Source organism: Natator depressus, chromosome 2 (genome assembly GCF_965152275.1).
Source record: "Natator depressus isolate rNatDep1 chromosome 2, rNatDep2.hap1, whole genome shotgun sequence".
Classification (NCBI taxonomy): domain Eukaryota; kingdom Metazoa; phylum Chordata; order Testudines; family Cheloniidae; genus Natator; species Natator depressus.
In genome coordinates, this window is record NC_134235.1 from 165,675,145 (window position 1) to 165,694,329 (window position 19,185).

A 19,185-nucleotide genomic window follows, 5' to 3' on the forward strand; every position below is an offset into this window, starting at 1 on the left:
CCGATTCTGGGCTCGGGAAACAAGCACAGACTGGTGGGACCACATAGTGTTGCGGGTCTGGGACGTTTCCCAGTGGCTGCGAAACTTTCACATTCGTAAGGGCACTTTCATGGAACTTTGTGACTTGCTTTCCCCTGCCCTGAAGCGCATGAATACCAAGATGAGAGCAGCCCTCACAGTTGAGAAGCGAGTGGCGATAGCCCTGTGGAAGCTTGCAACGCCAGACAGCTACCGGTCAGTTGGGAATCAATTTGGAGTGGGCAAATCTACTGTGGGGGCTGCTGTGATGCAAGTAGCCAACGCAATCAAAGATCTGCTGATATCAAGGGTAGTGACCTTGGGAAATGTGCAGGTCATAGTGGATGGCTTTGCTGCAATGGGATTCCCTAACTGTGGTGGGGCCATAGACGGAACCCATATCCCTATCTTAGGACCGGAGCACCAAGGCAGCCGGTACATAAACCGCAAGGGGTACTTTTCAATAGTGCTGCAAGCTCTGGTGGATCACAAGGGACGTTTCACCAACATCAACGTGGGATGGCCGGGAAAGGTACGTGACACTCGCATCTTCAGGAATTCTGGTCTGTTTCAAAAGCTGCAGGAAGGGACTTTATTCCCAGACCAGAAAATAACTGTTGGGGATGTTGAAATGCCTATAGTTATCCTTGGGGACCCAGCCTACCCCTTAATGCCATGGCTCATGAAGCTGTACACAGGCAGCCTGGACAGTAGTCAGGAGCTGTTCAACTACAGGCTGAGCAAGTGCAGAATGGTGGTAGAATGTGCATTTGGACGTTTAAAGGCGCGCTGGCGCAGTTTACTGACTCACTTAGACCTCAGCGAAACCAATATTCCCACTGTTATTACTGCTTGCTGCGCACTCCACAATATCTGTGAGAGCAAGGGGGAGACGTTTATGGCGGGGTGGGAGGTTGAGGCAAATCGCCTGGCTGCTGGTTACACGCAGCTAGACACCAGGGTGGTTAGAAGAGCGCAGGAGGGCGCGGTACGCATCAGAGAAGCTTTGAAAACCAGTTTCATGACTGGCCAGGCTATGGTGTGAAAGTTTTGTTTGTTTCTCCTTGATGAAACCCCCCGCCCCTTGGTTCACTCTACTTCCCTGTAAGCTAACCACCCTCCCCTCCTCCCTTCGATCACCGCTTGCAGAGGCAATAAAGTCATTGTTGCTTCACATTCATGCATTCTTTATTTATTCATCACACAAATAGGGGGATGACTACCAAGATAGCCCAGGAGGGGTGGTGGAGGAGGGAAGGAAAATGTCACACAGCACTTTAAAAGTTTACAACTTTAAAATTTATTGAATGCCAGCCTTCTGTTTTTTGGGCAATCCTCTGTGGTGGAGTGGCTGGTTTGCCAGAGGCCCCCCCCACCGCGTTCTTGGGCGTCTGGGTGAGGAGGCTATGGAACTTGGGGAGGAGGGCGGTTGGTTACACAGGGGCTGTAGTGGCAGTCTGTGCTCCAGCTGCCTTTGCTGCAGCTCAACCATACACTGGAGCATATTCGTTTGATCCTCCAGCAGCCTCAGTATTGAATCCTGCCTCCTCTCATCACACTGCCGCCACATTTGAGCTTCAGCCCTATCTTCAGCCTGCTTACTCTCTTCAGCCAGCCACCTCCTCTCCTCCCGGTCATTTTGTGCTTTCCTGCACTCTGACATTATTTGCCTCCATGCATTCGTCTGTGCTCTGTCAGTGTGGGAGGACAGCATGAGCTCAGAGAACATTTCATGGCGAGTGCGCTTTTTTTTCTTTCTAATCTTCACTAGCCTCTGGGAAGGAGAAGATCCTGTGATCATTGAAACACATGCAGCTGGTGGAGAAAAAAAAAGGGACAGCGGTATTTAAAAAGACACATTTTATAAAACAGTGGCTACACTCTTTCACAGTAAACCTTGCCGTTAACATTACATACATAGCACATGTGCTTTTGTTACAAGGTCGCATTTTGCCTCCCCCCACCGCGTGGCTACCCCCTCAACCCTCCCCCTCCCCGTGGCTAACAGTGGGGAACATTTCTGTTCAGCCACAGGCAAACAGCCCAGCAGGAACGGGCACCTCTGAGTGTCCCCTGAAGAAAAGCACCCTATTTCAACCAGGTGACCATGAATGATATCTCACTCTCCTGAGGATAACACAGAGAGATAAAGAACGGATGTTGTCTGGACGCCAGCAAACATACACTGCAATGCTTTGTTGTACAATGATTCCCGAGTACGTGCTACTGGCCTGGAGTGGTAAAGTGTCCTACCATGGAGGACACAATAAGGCTGCCCTCCTCAGAAACCTTTTGCAAAGGCTTTGGGAGTACATCCAGGAGAGCCGTGAATGCCAGGGCAAATTAATCCTTTCACATGCTTGCTTTTAAACCATGTATAGTATTTTAAAAGATACACTCACCGGAGGTCCCTTCTCCCCCTGCCGGGTCCAGGAGGCAGCCTTGGGTGGGTTCGGGGGGTACTGGCTCCAGGTCCAGGGTGAGAAACAGTTCCTGGCTGTCGGGAAAACCGGTTTCTCCGCTTGCTTGCTGTGAGCTATCTACAACCTCCTCCTCCTCCTCATCATCATCTTCTTCATCCCCAAAACCTGCTTCCGTGTTGCCTCCATCTCCATTGAAGGAGTCAAACAACACGGCTGGGGTAGTGGTGGCTGAACCCCCTAAAATGGCATGCAGCTCATCATAGAAGCAGCATGTTTGGGGCTCTGACCCGGAGCGGCCATTTGCCCCTCTGATTTTCTGGTAGGCTTGCCTCAGCTCCTTAAGTTTCATGCGGCACTGCTTTGGGTCCCTGTTATGGCCTCTGTCCTTCATGCCCTGGGACATTTTGACAAATGTTTTGGCATTTCAAAAACTGGAACAGAGTTCTGATAGCATGGATCCCTCTCCCCATACAGCGATCAGATCCCGTACCTCCCATTCAGTCCATGCTGGAGCTCTTTTGTGATTCTGGGACTCCATCATGGTCACCTCTGCTGATGAGCTCTGCATGGTCACCTGCAGCTTGCCACGCTGGCCAAACAGGAAATGAGATTCAAAAGTTCGCGGTTCTTTTCCTGTCTACCTGGCCAGTGCATGTGAGTTGAGAGTGCTGTCCAGAGCGGTCACAATGGAGCACTCTGGGATAGCTCCCGGAGGCCAATACCGTCAAATTGTGTCCACAGTACCCCAAATTCGACCCAGCAAGGCCGATTTAAGCGCTGATCCACTTGTCAGGGGTGGAGTAAGGAAATCGATTTTAAGAGCCCTTTAAGTTGAAAAAAAGGGCTTCATCGTGTGGACGGGTGCAGATTTACATCGATTTAACGCTCCTAAATTCGACCTAAAGTCCTAGTGTAGACCAGGATCGAGCCTTCTAAATTTCAACAGTTCCAAACCTTAATACAGATTTACAAGCATGTGTGTGCTGTCATGCATATCCTTAGAGCAACTCCTCTTTACTTCCTAGAACATGTTTTCTTAGAGCATTGTTTAAGCATACTACACTCTGGAATTTGATAATTTACATCATAGTAAAGACTTTTTAAATATAAAATATGTACACTTAGATTAATCTCTAGTGCCTTCTGTCTACAGTGTTATAACCATGAGATGCCATGGAGATGGCACAGTGAAAGACTTAAATAAAATAGAAATAAATATGGTAGTGCCAATAAGTGCTCTTCAGATTTACACACAAAGCTCTGCCAATGTACTTCATTTTGGACCTACAACATCCTTGCTTGACAGACCTGGATCTGTCTTTCATGAAATCCGTCAGCCAATGCCAAATCATCATACTAAATTCCCTGAAGTTTTTGAAATACACTCAGGATGTGCATTAAAGATTTCTAGAAATTGACCGAAACGCACACTGGAATTCAGCTACCCAAGGGTAAAAAGCAGGGACTGTTATGATCCAATGTAACCACCTAGTTATCAGACTTCAATTATATTCAATGAGACATCACTGGTATTTTCTTTCATGAATTATTTTACTATTCTATTAGAAATTCTATTTGGTTTCTCTGTCACGCCAGAAGTTCCCAGGATCTACATAAGCATGTGATGAGTTTTTCTGTTTATGCCTGATGCATTGCTCTCTGTGTTTTCCTATTCTGATGCAGCCAAATTTTCAGCAGTGGTCACTGATTTTGGCTGCTCAACATGAGACAGCCAAATGTCTCATGAGATGCCTCATGCTGGGCACCCAAAACTAGTGGCTACTATTTTAGAAAATGTTCGCTTTAGAATTTTATGGTTGGTTGTTTTTCAAATCTGGAAACTTCTTTAAATCTTTCAAAACATAAGACAGTAAAACACAAATATTTGCTCATCAAGAAATTTTCAAATCAGCACTCGGGGCAAACACATACGCAGTACAGAATGCCCAATGTTTTAATGGAAAGAATGTAAATGCTCAAATACTTAAAAGTTAAATATAGTAGGTGACCTACAGTAACTGTTAAGAACAGGTACGTTGTAGGCAATCGCATCTAGAACTCTTAATTATTTAACCATGGCCTACAGTAAAGGTGCTCATTTATTAGCGGTGTGCTAAGGGAGGGTTATTTTACAGAATCGACACGAGTTATACAACAAATACATTCAGTTAAAAGGAACATTCATTTGGCATATATGTTGATCCTCATATTTCACCATTTGGTCCATAGGGTTTTCATTTATTACCAACAGGCCAAACTGGGGATGTATAAAGTGACCCATAACACATACTTGCAAACACTTTCATTTCATACGTCACTAGTTTATGCATAACTAAATGCATAAATGCATATATGTAAAATATATAAATAGTCGTATGTTAAGAGAGTTCTGAAGTGTATGTTGTAGGTCACAGTTACATTTGTTTGTGAAATCTGAAAGGTGAAGTTCTATATATCAATACTGTTAATTGAATGTAGACATTTTTTAAAGTTAACAAAATCTTTTATATGTTATCTTACCTTATGGTCATTTTGATTTAAGGTTTAGGGGGTTTGGTTGTTTTTAATAACTGCAAGTTCTTGAACATTTTAATTGTAATGTTCCGATTACACACAGTTGAGTATTAATCACAAGTCTTTATTACAAATTTATAATGTTCAAAAATGGCTGTTTTGAGTAAAAAGGCAGTGAAAATGTCAAGTTAAAATTGGATCCAAAACTAACTCTGCCCTCTTGTGCATATGCCCAACAATACAGTCTAATTATATGATTTCAAATAACTGCAGGATACCTGCCTCATTCCATGTATAGCTTGGACAACACACAGTGAATAAGACAGAGGTCCTGTGGATCTGTGCCTTATGTTGGATTACATTATATTTTTCCATTACCACAGCGAAAACCTATAGCAAGCTATAGATTTATTCTGTAAATCATATTATTCATTCTATAAGTCATATTATTTATTATTTAGTCATGGATTTATTCTGAATAAGTGATAGCAAAACTGAGTCCTCAGCACAGAGGATAGACAGGATGCAGTGAATGAAGTAGGGGTCTTCCAAATCCCAGGCCTCTGCTGTATTGCAGCCTCGCTCATTCCATGGTTTGTTGTTGTGCAAAGAGTAGGGTGCATTTAGGCCCTATATTCAGCTTAGGAAAAAAAAAAAGTATTTAACACACACAAAAGTGGAATGAAGACTCATTTTCCAGTTCAAAAATATTTAATACCATAAAAGTTAGTAATGGTCAGCAAGATGTTTCATTGGTTCCATGTACTCCTCATCCGTCAGTATCGATCCATTATCTTTAGTATTATATTCAGGTTGTAAGCTCCTGGGGGCACAGACCATGTTTTTGTTACATGTTTGTAAATGACTTGGCACAATGGGGTCCTGGTCCACGACTGGGGCTCATATGCGCTACAGTAATACAAGTAATAAATAATAAAATAATTCCATTTTGTGTGATAAACGCATCGCTTTTCATGATGTCCTTCCCAATTTGTTGGAATGGAAGGAACATTGAAAGGAGGAGGAAAAATGCATCCCTATTGTAAGAACATGAGAGGATTATATGCTTTGTGTAGCTACAGGATTTATAAAGTTGTTAAATAGAGTAATTACAAGAAAATAATACACTAGAGCAGAGGTGGGTAAACTTTTTGGCCCGAGGGCCACATCGGGGTGCGAAACGGTATGCAGGGCCGGGTAGGAAAGGCTGTGCCTCCGCAAACAGCCTGGTCCCCACCCCCTGACTGCCCCCCTCAGAACCCCCATCCAACCCCCCTGCTCCTTGTCCCCTGACCGGCCCCTCCCAGGACCCCCCACCCCTAACTGCCCCCCTGGGACCCCATCCCCTATCCAACCCACCCTGCTCCCTGTCCCCTGATTGCCCCGACCCCTATCCACACCCCCGCCCCCTGACAGGCCCCCCAACCCATCCAACCCCCCACCCCACTCCTTGTCCCCTGACCGCCCCCTCCCAGGACCCCCATCCCTAACTGCCCCCCCCAGGACCCTACCCCCTATCTATCCCCCCCACTCCCTGTCCCCCCCTCCTGGGAACCCCCAACCCCCATCCAACCCCCCCTGCTCCCTGTCTCCTGATTGCCCCCCCCCCAAACCTCCACCCCATCCAACCGCCCCCTGAGTACCCCCCGGGACCTTCTGTTCCTTATTCAACCCCTCCTCCCCCCGCCCCCTTACCATGCCGCTCAGAGCGACAGGACAGGCTTATTGGAAAGCCTGGGAGGTGGGCGGGCACAAGCCACGCTGCCCGTGAGGCTGCAGAGGAACAGCAGGGGAGGGGCTGTGGGCTAGCCTCCCCAGCTGGGAGCTCAGGGGTCGGGCAGGACGGTCCCATGGGCCGGATGTGGCCGACGGGCCATAGTTTGCCCACCTCTGCACGAGAGCTGCTGTGTTGTGACATTCTAATTATCTGCAGTGCAACTAATATGTGAATTGTCCAAGTCCCTACCTGGTCCGCAACAGGGCACACCGACCCTGAATTAGCATCCAAATGAACTCCCTGCCTGAGGTTTGGCTTTGTTGTTCACTCAAAAATAACGCCAAGCCATCCCTCGAGGATATTTTCTGCCTTAGCTCCCTCCCACTGCCCTTATAGCCTGGATGGCATTAATGAGCTGCACCTGCCACAATGAGTCAGCAGACCTTCAGCAGCTTTCTGCTGGGTTCCAACACCTGCTAAAAGTGTGCCTCAAAATTCTGCTGCATAGCATAGCAGATCTAGGCTGCTTCCCTACAGCGAATGCCATTAGAACGGTTCACCGCCGTATCCCATTCTTTATATAGCATCCTCAGTTTTGGAAGGAAAATACTGCAAATACCATAGCAAATTTAAATACTACAGACGACAAATGTTCACTTTTTAACCGTGTTCATGCATATACCTTATTCACTCCTCCCAGCTCCAGTATAGACACATTCAAAGTCACTAAGATCTACAGTAGGCTGTGTGAATTATGAACTTGGGGTTGTCGGAGTGATCATGAAAGGAGAAAATGTATTCTTTATGTTTTTAGAAATTTCCTTAAAATCAATTCACAACGAACCATCTGCCTCAGAAGCATCACAGAGCACAAGCTTTGAAACCTCGCTACAGGGTAAATTAAGGGAATTTTTAAAGTCATCTCGACATTTCATAAACATCTGATTTTTAATTAGACAGGTATTTCTGGTCTGATCTTTCTTGGGAAAGAAGATGCCACTATTAATCTAGGAAATTTACTGTTTGTTAAGAATAGTAGCCTCTATTTAGGCCTTGAATGTCCAACCCTTACATGGTGGCAAGCATTTACAGGAATAATCCTAGAGATTTTCAGTGGGACTACTTTCACAAGTAAATTTCAAATGAACTGAACCCATAGGGCCTGACCCAAAGCCTGCTGAAGACAGTGAATGGGCTTTGGATCAGGTGCTCAGTTTTTAAGAGATCAATATTTTCAATTTCATTGTCTATTGTTGCCTGCATTTAGTTTACTACTTGTCCCTTATTAACATTAGGCTAAACTAAACTACCATAGTAGAAACTAGAAAATTCGGAGTATTCTGAATGCTCATTATCCATTTATAGCTTGAGGAATCTGATTCACAGAGCAGAGTGAGTACTTGTCTGTTACATTCTAAACTGGCCACTTTTCTGTAAGTTGCATATATTAAAATATCTTTATTAGCACCTGATTATGAGTGGGAAAAGCTAATTGCAAAGTAGAGGAACAGGCAGGCCCCATATACACTGTGCAGATGAGCAGATTATGAGTCTTATTTTTTTATTACTCTTAAAAGCAGCACCTAGCCACTCCAATCATGATTGGAGTCCCATTGTGTTACGCACTGTACATATATATAGTAAGAGATGGTTTCTGCCCTGAAGAGTGCATGATCTAAATAGATAAAGCAGACAAAAAGTGGTAGAAAGCATTATTATCCCCATTTTACAGAAAACTAAGGCAAAGACCAATCTTCTGCCCTGATCCACCGTCTTTGTGCCACTCTAAACCTGCTTTTCAAGACCATCCCTCCTCCAATGCCTTTTCCACATCTTTCTTGATGCCGTGATCATGTCAGACACACAAATGTAACCACACCTTTCTTTTCTGCTTTCATCCATTTATTCTACGAAGAACTTTTTTCAGGTAACCCATGGCATTTGCAACTGTTCCTACTGTTATATCGAACAGCCCCATTAAAAACAAAACACAAGCAAGCAAGCAAACAGTTCTGTTGCTTTCTTGATAACTGACACAATTGTTGTCTCTCTGAGGTCGAGGTCCATCCATTAGATAACCACTAATTATTACACTCAACATGTAGGAAGAGGAAACAGAGCTACCCAGAAGAGTACAGATTTCATCTGCACAATATTGACTCCCATCAGATTATGAAAAGTACATTTGACCTCTTCCCTGGAAAGCTTCCAAAGATCAATGTTTTCTGTTTTTAATCACGATTTTTTATGTACCTCGGTCCACATCCTAGACGTAATGAAAGTTTGCCTTGGAAAGATTTCTTCCCCCCCCACCCACCCACACATATAAATAAATACACACACAGAAGCCTACCATAACATAATATTTTCTTGTGCAATTATTTGGCTTCTAAGTCTGTGGTCAATCTTAGGCCCAGTGATCCTTCTCTTTTGATAGCAAACAACAGCTCAAACCCAGAGTTTTCATGCTGTTTATGGCTTTACAGTAACTTCTCATGATATAGGTAAAAAATGTAAAGCAGTTCTTAACATACTGGTTTTTTTAATTGTAAATAATATAAAAAGATACTATGCTATAAACAGCCATGTACTTCAGTTAGAAGAAAGCAAGCAAGAATAGTGTATCACTGCTGTGGCTGTGATTATGATGGGAAAAACAATGGCTATAAGTAACTATCTGAGAACCCATTTAACCATTTAAATTCAGAACGATATAGCTAGAGTGATATAGACAGAAAATAAGCTGTCTTCAAAGAAAAAAAATCTGTAAAAATATGAATGATGATAGGAGAAGAAATGCAGTACTGATAAGGACTAAAGAACACTTTAGATCATAATCAATACTAACATTCTAAGGTAATTTATTTAGCACCAACAGTTAGCACAGCACTGCATGAACAAGAGCCTGATTCTGCTCTCTCTTATACTGGAGTATCTCCATTTATGTGACTGAAGTTAAAAGCAGGGTGATCGGCGTATCAACCTCACAATCTCCATCTCATTACTGGTGGCACTTCACATATAGTAGTCATAACAACAGCTCCTTCCCAAGGAGTTTACCTTGATTTTTTCCCCCTAGGTAAGAGCTTGTGACTTTCTCTTCCTGTCTAGTCTAATCTTCTCTGTGGAGTTTTCCTATGAGAGAAGGGGAGTCAAGATTCCTGGGTATTATAACTAGCCCTACACTTGACTAGGTGAAGGCACTTAATCTTTCTGCCTCAGGCTATTCATCAGTAAAACGGTTAAAACAAGACTTTATTTATCCTTTTTACTCACAGAAGTGTTAAGAGCCTTAATTATTTTATGTTCATGGCTGAGCATCCTTGAATGCAATGTGCTGGATACTATAAGTGTAAATTACTATTTAGTTGATATGATTATTAATGACAGATTTATTGCATTGTAAGACCAAGTGAAAATTCCTTTGAATAAAGTTTTAAAATTTCTTATCTAAAATTTATTAATTTTATTTTCATTTTAGAATCATCACTTGTAAAATAATTCACTACAAAATTACTGAAATTGCAAAAGTGCTTGTAAGTTTCTGGGAGGGCAGGATTTACTGATATCCCTACAGTCGCAATTTAAGAATGTAATGGTGTCAGACTTAAGGAAGAAGGTAGCTTGTTCTTTGACAGGGCGAAAGGTTTAAAAGTGATCCATTGAGGTTTATGGAGCAGCATCAAGTTAAAAGCAAATGTAGTTTAAAGTTTTAATCTAGCCCCCACTCCACACACAAGGTTTCCATTGATGTTAAGGGGAGTTTAATGCTTTGAACTGCTGAGCGAGAATAAACCCCTACAGTATTAAGAAGGAAGCTTGAAGTGACTTACAGCTGGAGAGATTCATCTGTGAACAGATGAGAATACAGGGAGACAAAAACTCACTGAGAAACATGCTGGAAAAACATTTTGGAATAAGCGAAGAGGCACATGGTTAACATTTCCAGCTTGCTCCACGATGGTGGCCAAATCCAGACCAGAGTGGATCAAGGACACGCAAGAACTCAAGATGTGTGACATGTACTGTCCTCACTTCACTTTCTCAATAACCTTCCCTGAAAACATTAGGGTAGAGAGTGGTAGCCGGCACCACATTTTAATAACTCACTGTTCAGTGAATATGATGCATCCCTCGCTAGTGAATGCGAAGGATAGTCTGATAGAGGCTTACATTTCTTAAGCACTGGAGGTCCCAAATTCAATCCCCGGTGATGAACAGTTATGACAATCATTACACTTTCACTAAGGAAAACATTAACAGGTTTCAATAATTAGCCCCAAGCTTTCTCGTTCATCTTCACATGCCAAGAAGTGCAGGTCCACCTCCCAGCTAACTGGCTGTAATTACCTCAACATTGAAGATATCACTGAACAAAATTGTACAAAATCCACCCAAGATGGTACTGCATTGAAAACATCCTGGTGACGCTGATTCCAAGTGTCACCCACTCAGCTCGGGTAGATTGTTGCAGCAAAGTAGATTGAAAGCTTGTAGATAGAGAAACTCAGCTCTTCAAAAAAAGATAAAAAGGGTGCACTACAGAGCCCAACATGACTGGTTCTGCTGGACAAGGACTTGCTGATGGTATGTCTTAGGAAGAGAATGCCTCCTGAGACTATGCCACAGTGACAGCATAGGAATGTAATACAATCTATCTGGCTTAGAAGGTGTTTTCTTCAATCAGTTCTCCAAGCTCCCATCATTATTACTTCATCATTTGTCGACCATCTGTAAACTATTATGAGTGGCAAAGATGATGGGGCGGGTGGCATGTTAGTGCTAGCCATGACAAATAAAGGGAGGGGGCAAGATTTTTAAAAAATAGGGACCTAAAGTTAGGTTCCTAAATCCATTCTTGTACCTAAAGAAATGGCTTGATTTTCAAAAGTAGGTAGTTCTTATTTAAGGGAGGAATTTTCAAAATGTGTATAAAGTGATTTAAGAGCCCAAGTCCCATTTACTTTGAATGGGATTTGTGCTCCTAAATTGCTTAGGACCTTTGAAAATCTCTTCCTAAGTGCCTAGCTACAGGCACCTATTTTTGAAACTCTCAGCTTGGGTTTTGGGAAATCCAAGATCAATATAAATGCAGCGTTACCAACCCTACGCATTCAAAAATCATGAGCCAGGACCCAAAAAATAATGAGACTGGCTTAAATCTTACCTGCCTTTTGATTTCTGAGCCTGTGGGAGGCACTTGGGTCATATTTTCAAGCTTTTCTCTGAAACTTTGAGAAACTCATTTAAAAATAAAAAGGAAAAGCTGAGGTTCTCATGTAATTACAGGATTCCAGGAACTGAGGCTTTAAGAAAACCAAAATCTACCATGAGACCTGCACTAAAATCATGACAGTTGGTAATACTATAAATGTTAACTTCCTGATCCGAGTAAAAAGGTTTTTTATTTGGACTTTCCCGCAGAAGTGGTTGGAAGCCAAATATTTTTCTGAGGTAAACCCAAACCCTGCAGCATTGTGCTTGTGCAGAGGAAACAAAGTGAAACAGACTAGAAACAGAGTACAAATTTCAGTGAAAGCAATTTCTCTGTTTTCATTATTCAGGACCAGGTCATTCGAGAGGAGAAGGGTGGGAGTGGGATTGAGAAGAATAGCAAGACTGAGATAACAACAATTGATTTCAGAGGGTGTGCTCATGGAACAGCATGCTACTTAACATGAGAGGGGTGCCAGAAACAGGCCCTCAGTCAACCATCTGTGAGGCTGAATGCTCAAGTGATGGGGACTGATATACATTTTCCTAGGATGACAAGTGGATGCACCGCACCGACATTTACTTCCTTCCCATTGTCCGGATAAATAAGCTATTGCACAAACAAACAACCAATGCTTCCTGTCTGTAGGGAAATATAGTCTGTTACTATCACACAAAATAAATATTCGTATCCACCACAAATATAATGGACTGTATCAGATGACTACTAGGTCATACAAATTTTGGTTCCTCCTAGCATAACTATTCTAAATTATTTATCAACTCAAAATTGTTATCCACAGTCTCTATAGGCATGTTACCACTCAGCCATCCCAACCTTCCGCAAACGAACACAATGCATCTCCATTGGGCTTGCTTTCTTGTGCTGTAAGATCTCAAAGTCGCTGCGTGTCACTCTATTTGCACTACATGTTATCTGCTTTACATTATTTCGTGAGCTGGTGTCACTCCTACCTAACATTGTCATGCCTCTGAATGTAAATCTTGTGAAAAATCCTTTCAGGTGGCTTCAGGAAGTCTTCCTTCATTTCCATGGCAACGTTCCTGGGCAAAAGACTCATCAGGAGACGTTCCTAAAAGAAAATGCAAACCCATTAGTTTTGGGGTCTAATTTTTTCCCCATTCAGCAATTCTAAATAAAATCAAACCATTCCCCCTATTTTAGCATATGTCCTAAGAATTTCTGTTTCATAAAGAACATGAACCCTTCCCCTCTTATATTTCTGCTGCCTGTAGGAGAGTCTTTTCAAATTCCTCTGTACAACAAGAGAGACCATACAGTAAAGAAAGAGCTAGTTTCAAGAGCAGATCATTGTCCATAATTATACTTATCATCATAAAACTAATAATAACAACTTACTATATCACCAGTATCATTTATCTGTGAAGGAATTCCAGGATCATTTGCTATGCTTTTGTATCTACTGGTTTGGAACTTAATCAAAGTGTTATCTTACTGGGTCTATTAAAGCAGGTTTTTAAACAGTGTAATCTGCTGTATATTTTTCCACACAGCCTGAATCAACTGAACAGTAATAAAGGTACATTTTTATAAAATATGGGCCAGCATGGAAAGATCTAGTTCTAGCAAGCACAATAGACAACTCCAGATTTAATGAAAGGCCTGCCATGTCACTGAGAGTGGTTTTATCGTATGTCACTCTCCTGCTCACCCAAAATCCCATATTTCCAAAGGTTTTGGATCCCCCTGATATTGGTTAAATTATATTCCCCAAATGGTGACCTACTCATAGGCACTTTAAAAACTTGTGGAGGCTATCCTATTTAGATAGTCCCGGAAGTCCTCAAAGAGACCGCAATCTGAGCATCAGCACTTCTTCACATTTAAAACTCAAATATGCCAATTTTTGCCCTAAGATGCATTTGAATTTAAGGACCCAACTCTGCAATCAGATCTGCTAGCATCCCACATGGAAGATGGAATACATGCAGCCATATCTGACTGCAAGGTTCAGAGCTAAAATAGTGGGAGTTGTGAAGGATTGCCCAAGAGCAAACTTTGGCCCAACATTTCTCCTTATTTCATTTGGCCAAGAAAAATAAAGGGGACAACAATTAAAGAAAATGAAATAAACAGTAAAAGAAAGACAGAATGGAGAAAGAGAAGTGGTTAATATGAGGTTTGATCAGACTAATGCTCTGCATTGCTCGGTAACATTTTACCACATACTCCTTATGCACTAGCCATGAGCTCGGGACAGTGCTAAAGTACAACACAAGTCTTCCAACTTTGAGTTCTGACCTATAGTGTTGCTTCCAAAGGCTAATGCTTCAGATATTTACATCATGGAGGAGCGAGTTAAATTTTGCAAGAAAAAGATGACTGACCCCTGATTCTCATTTACAGTAAAGCCCCTTAACATCCCTGTAGCAGCGTAAATGGACGTTAGCATAAATGAGAATTAAGTCCCATTAATTTTAATTAGATCTCGTAATATCCAGGTATAAACTATAGTAAATAAAGTCATAAAGAACATGCAGAAATTAAATATTTGTGAATGGCTTTATAAATCAACCAATTCCCTTACAGAAAAGTCCTAGAGCATGTTAGGAAAATATAGTCTGACTATAAGTTTCTGTTTAATTACCTGTGTAATTTTATATTCCTGCTATTGATGGGACTGGTCAACAGAGGGTAGATCACTCGACAAATTGTCCTGTTCTGTTCACTCCCTCTGAAGCATCTGGCACCAGCCACTGCTGGAAAATGGGATACTGAGCTAGATTGGTCTGGCCCAGTATGGCCATTCTTATGTTCTTAGAATTTTACAATGTGGTTCAAAAAACCCCAGTGGTCCAGACTATGACAGATCCTTAAAAAGGTGAATGTGGGGGTGGAAGGGATATCTTGTGGAGTCCCTATCCTCACTAAGGAACATAGGGACAGCTCCCACAGTACACATCAGAAATGTACAGAGCTCCATAAAGTGCAGAGAGGGGAATGCGACAGCTGCTTTGTAGGCTAGATGGAATGCAGGCTGCACCACCTTACAGATGATCACCTGTGTTAACAATAAAGGTACACATCTGAGCTGGAATTCAATTGGCTATAACAAGAAAGTATGTTTTAAAATATTTTTTTCATGGTAAATTTTATTTTCACAAAAATTAGAGGCATTGCCAAAACATGTCATTAGCAATCACACAACAGCCACAAAACCATTACACAAACAAGGTTAGTTGCCTAGAACTGATTGAATGAATAAAGTCCAATTACAGTACATCCTTGGAAAGAGGACAGACATTGGTGAGCTTCCAGGCCAAGGAGGGAGGTAGCAAGAAGGGTTGGGTAGCAGAAAAATTAAAAGGGAGGCTGGCAACTATAAGAAATTATAATTTTCTAGAGAATAACACAGCCAAAAAAAACCAAACAAACAAAAAAAAACAAACATACCCAGAGATGCCATCAACAAGTTTGTCTTAAAAAACACTAGAAAAGCCCATTTCCTTTTGGCCAAAATTTTAGATCCTTCAAGCAACATGGTATTGAATTCCAGATTAACTGAGTAAGGACTGGTTAAGAAACCCAGGATTTGGACCTGTATGAATGAAATAACAGTCCAAGCTATGCAGAAACATGATCAGGTTTAGGAAACAGCATTGTCTGGATCTCCAAAGTGAGCCCCACTGCGTTGCATCTTCATTTGCCCAGAGAGGGCGACAAAAAAGACCCACACAAGAGAAAAGAAAATGAGATCAGCATGGCTGCATAGAAAACTAAACGGGAACAAGAGACAGAATAGCAAGCAACATTTGTGTTGACATTCCTGCTCGAGCAGCTGCTGCCATTGAGGATGATAGAAAAAAGTGAAACAGGTAGAAGAACAGGGAGCACCAACCTATTTGTAACAACTTTGACAAGGAAAAACCACACACATTGCAGGCCTCGTTTTTAGTGACACGCAGCCTTGTCTCCCATAAATCATCAGGATCTCTAGCGTATTATCATATTGGATCCAAACAAAAGAGACTCAGCCAGTACGCAGAAAAATATAAAGACATATCTGGCTCTCTTGCTGACCTTTGGAACTCTTTAAACATACCCCAACACTACAGTGTAGCTGGATACTGCAAAGAGGATAAATTCTGGTCTCATTGAAGACAATGGCAAAACTCCACTGACTTCAATGGGACCATGATTTCAGCCAGAGTATTTGTATTCTGTATTCAATCTATTCACAATATGTCAATCTTCCACAAACATTAATGGGATTTAAAGTCTGTTCACACCCTGCAAAAATGACTCTCTCAGGATAACATTAAAGGGTTCCATGTTTATGGTCTATCCAAAAAGAGGACCCAATCTGGCACTCCTGGCACAAAATCTCACTTAGGCCAAGGAATGGCAGAATAGGCTACAAATATCCTCCATTAACAACGTTGCATTAGGTTTGTATTTTAATTGCCATCTTACAAACTCAACCTGGAATCTGGGAATGTCAAGCTGGGCTCTTTCTGCCTAATGTCTCAACATTAATGAAAATTTCTGTGCATGCAATTTAGTTAATTCTAATGATAATGTCTGAGTCAGAATAGAATCCAGAGTTCACTGTCTCGCAGCTACATTGGTTCCGCATTGCTAAGAGAAGTAGTAAAAATATTTTTCTTACTAAAGTCAGCAGATATGACTCAGAATATACATGGTAAACAAAGTAGGAAATAGCAATTTTTATGTTGCCACTATTCTGACCAATAGAACACTAACTTTAAGCACACAAAAGGAAAAGATATATAGAAGATCGCCATACAATAAGGTCTATTGCATTGCTTTTGTCTAATCTGGACATTAGCAAAAAAAAAATTCTCCCAAAATAACTGCCCCCAAAACCTCAAACTGTACCTTTTTTTTTTTTTTGGTTTATAGTCTTTATATTCTAGCCACACAATAAATTTCACTAATATAATGGACAAATTCAGACAGTATACACAGAATATATGTTTTTGGAATGCACAGTCTGTCTTCATCTTCTTCTCCTTGCTGCTCTGATAATATGTCATTGTAACCATAAGTATGGTATTGTTCAGACAAACAATTCCATTGCCGTAACAGATATGAGGAGAGCAAAATAGTATTTTGTTTTGCACACTGTTCAACATAGATTGAGAATACAAACTCTCACATCTTTAGTAAGTTATTGAATATGGTGACTTCCTACTCTGCTTGCACCAAAACAGACATTTCAAAGGAATGAAATTGATGGCAAAACTCCCATTAACTTCAAAATGGAAAGGATTTCACTCAAATGTATTTTTGGAATGACCAGGACAGGGCGGTGTTATTGCATTAGGAAAATCTTTAATATTTTAGTACATTGGAACCATAACTTTCATCTCTTGCATATTTGTATTTCCAAACTTAATTTGCCATTAACATAATTTTTTTTTTACTTTATTACTTAAAAACGGAAATGGTTTATATAACCCCTTACATGTTGTACAGTACAAAGAATATATCTTACTATGTTCAGCTAATACTGAATTATGGTAATTTGTATTACTTCTTATTAACCTATATTAAATTTACAAAATAAATTCATTTAAAAAACTGAACTTTAACTCACCCAAAAAAAGCCATGATGTATACTTGCCACATACACAGTCAAGGAAAGATTTCAACTTTCCTTGATTCTGTGAACTTAGACTTTTGGAGATTCTAGATCAGGGAATTTATAGCTATTCAACAGCCTGAAATCAGCCATCCTTATGTCAGGCCTCTTGAACCCAGTCAAACTTAACTCACTTGCATTCTTGACTGAATGACATATTTAACTCAGATGTTTTTATTTAAACGTATTTTTCCAAACGTTCAATACTTTCTCAAACAAATTCCTTCTAAAGTTTCTATACTGATTTATAACACTTTAGGCAGCCCCCAAACAATAGCTTCCAACACAATATAAGATGCTATTATTTTTCTACGAAATTATTTGTATCAGTGTCCATATAGGATATGGCTGTGACACATTTTTGAATCTTTTCAGCAATCTGTAAATCACTTATGAAACCAAACTCTCATCAGAGCACCAGCCTCAAAACAGCAAATTCCATAATGTTCTTGGCCAACATTTCCCCTCTCCCTTCTGTTGCACACTGCGCTGTGCAATGATTGGTTACAACTGTCTACCCACAAACTGGCTGCTTTTCCATTTAGGCTCTTCATTTAAACTAATCTATTTCTAGTGCACCCATGAATTCATAAAATGCTATGAAATCTAGGTGCCAGTAGAACATTAATAGTAGCAGAAACATCACGGTCCGAACATGGACCACCTTAGCTGCCCCTCACTATGTCAGGACATATTTTTAAGGATCATCAAAGGAGAAAAATATATTTAAGAAAAGGGAAATCTCATCTGATAGTTTTGTAGATTACTTTATCAAGAGAGGAAGTGTCCTCCATTATGCTCTAAAAAAGGTAAGACAAACTGATCTTCAAGATTGGTAAGTATGTCCCACAGCCAAAGGCCTTCTATCTAGATTGCCCTTTCCCCACCTCTACAGAGTTTCACCTTGGGCCCCATTAGCAAAAATATCCCTGTGCTGTGGTGGTATTGTATATATCTCCAGTAGAATCCAGAAACAACATTCAGTTATAATGAAACACTGCTTAGAATGAAGTAGAGTGAATTGCTGCAGTGCATTGCAAAAAACTTTCAGACCTCTTATATAGCCCTCATTATGAGAGCATATAATGCATAACAATCTTATTGCAGCAGCTACCTGCTGGGATTAAAAAAATATATGGTTTTCTTGACACCTTCACAATTGCTAGAGTCCCTTGCATTTTCAGGAGGTAGAAACAGCTTGCATCACATCCACAGTGAAGGAACAGGAATATTTTACTCGTCTTTGTCCTGCTATAGTAAAACTCTTTATGTTCACAATTTGAGGGGAGAAGTTAATAGATATGTAGATTTTAAGGCATGAAGGGACCACTGGGAGTCTCACCTCCTGCATAATACGGGTCATAGAACCTCACTCCGTAATTTCTGCCTCAAGCCCATAACTTCTGCTTGAGTTCTAGATGTAGTGAGTTATTTCACTATAAGGTTCCATCACAGGTTTTATTTATTTATTTATTTATTTTAGAAAAAAAGGCACAAATCTTACCACTTGCTACACAATAAGTGCCTGCATAAGTTGCATGCCTGCATCAGTTTTAAGATAAAACCACTGAGCAGCGGGCTCTCTGACACCCCCACACTATATTGCATAGCTATTTTAACTCATTCTAGAGCTAAACTACTGTAATGCCCT

The 19,185-nt window shown here is 41.1% G+C and overlaps 1 protein-coding gene across 2 annotated transcripts in view; it reads right to left on the minus strand.

Annotated features, from left to right (window-relative positions):
- ADCY1 (adenylate cyclase 1) overlaps positions 1-19,185 on the minus strand; it is a 252,378-nt gene that overhangs the window by 133,822 nt on the left and 99,371 nt on the right. For both annotated transcript variants that reach the window (XM_074945261.1, XM_074945260.1), the window contains exon 3: positions 12,862-12,980. In XM_074945261.1, the coding sequence (XP_074801362.1) occupies positions 12,862-12,980 (119 nt within the window). The remainder of the gene's footprint in view (positions 1-12,861; positions 12,981-19,185) is intronic.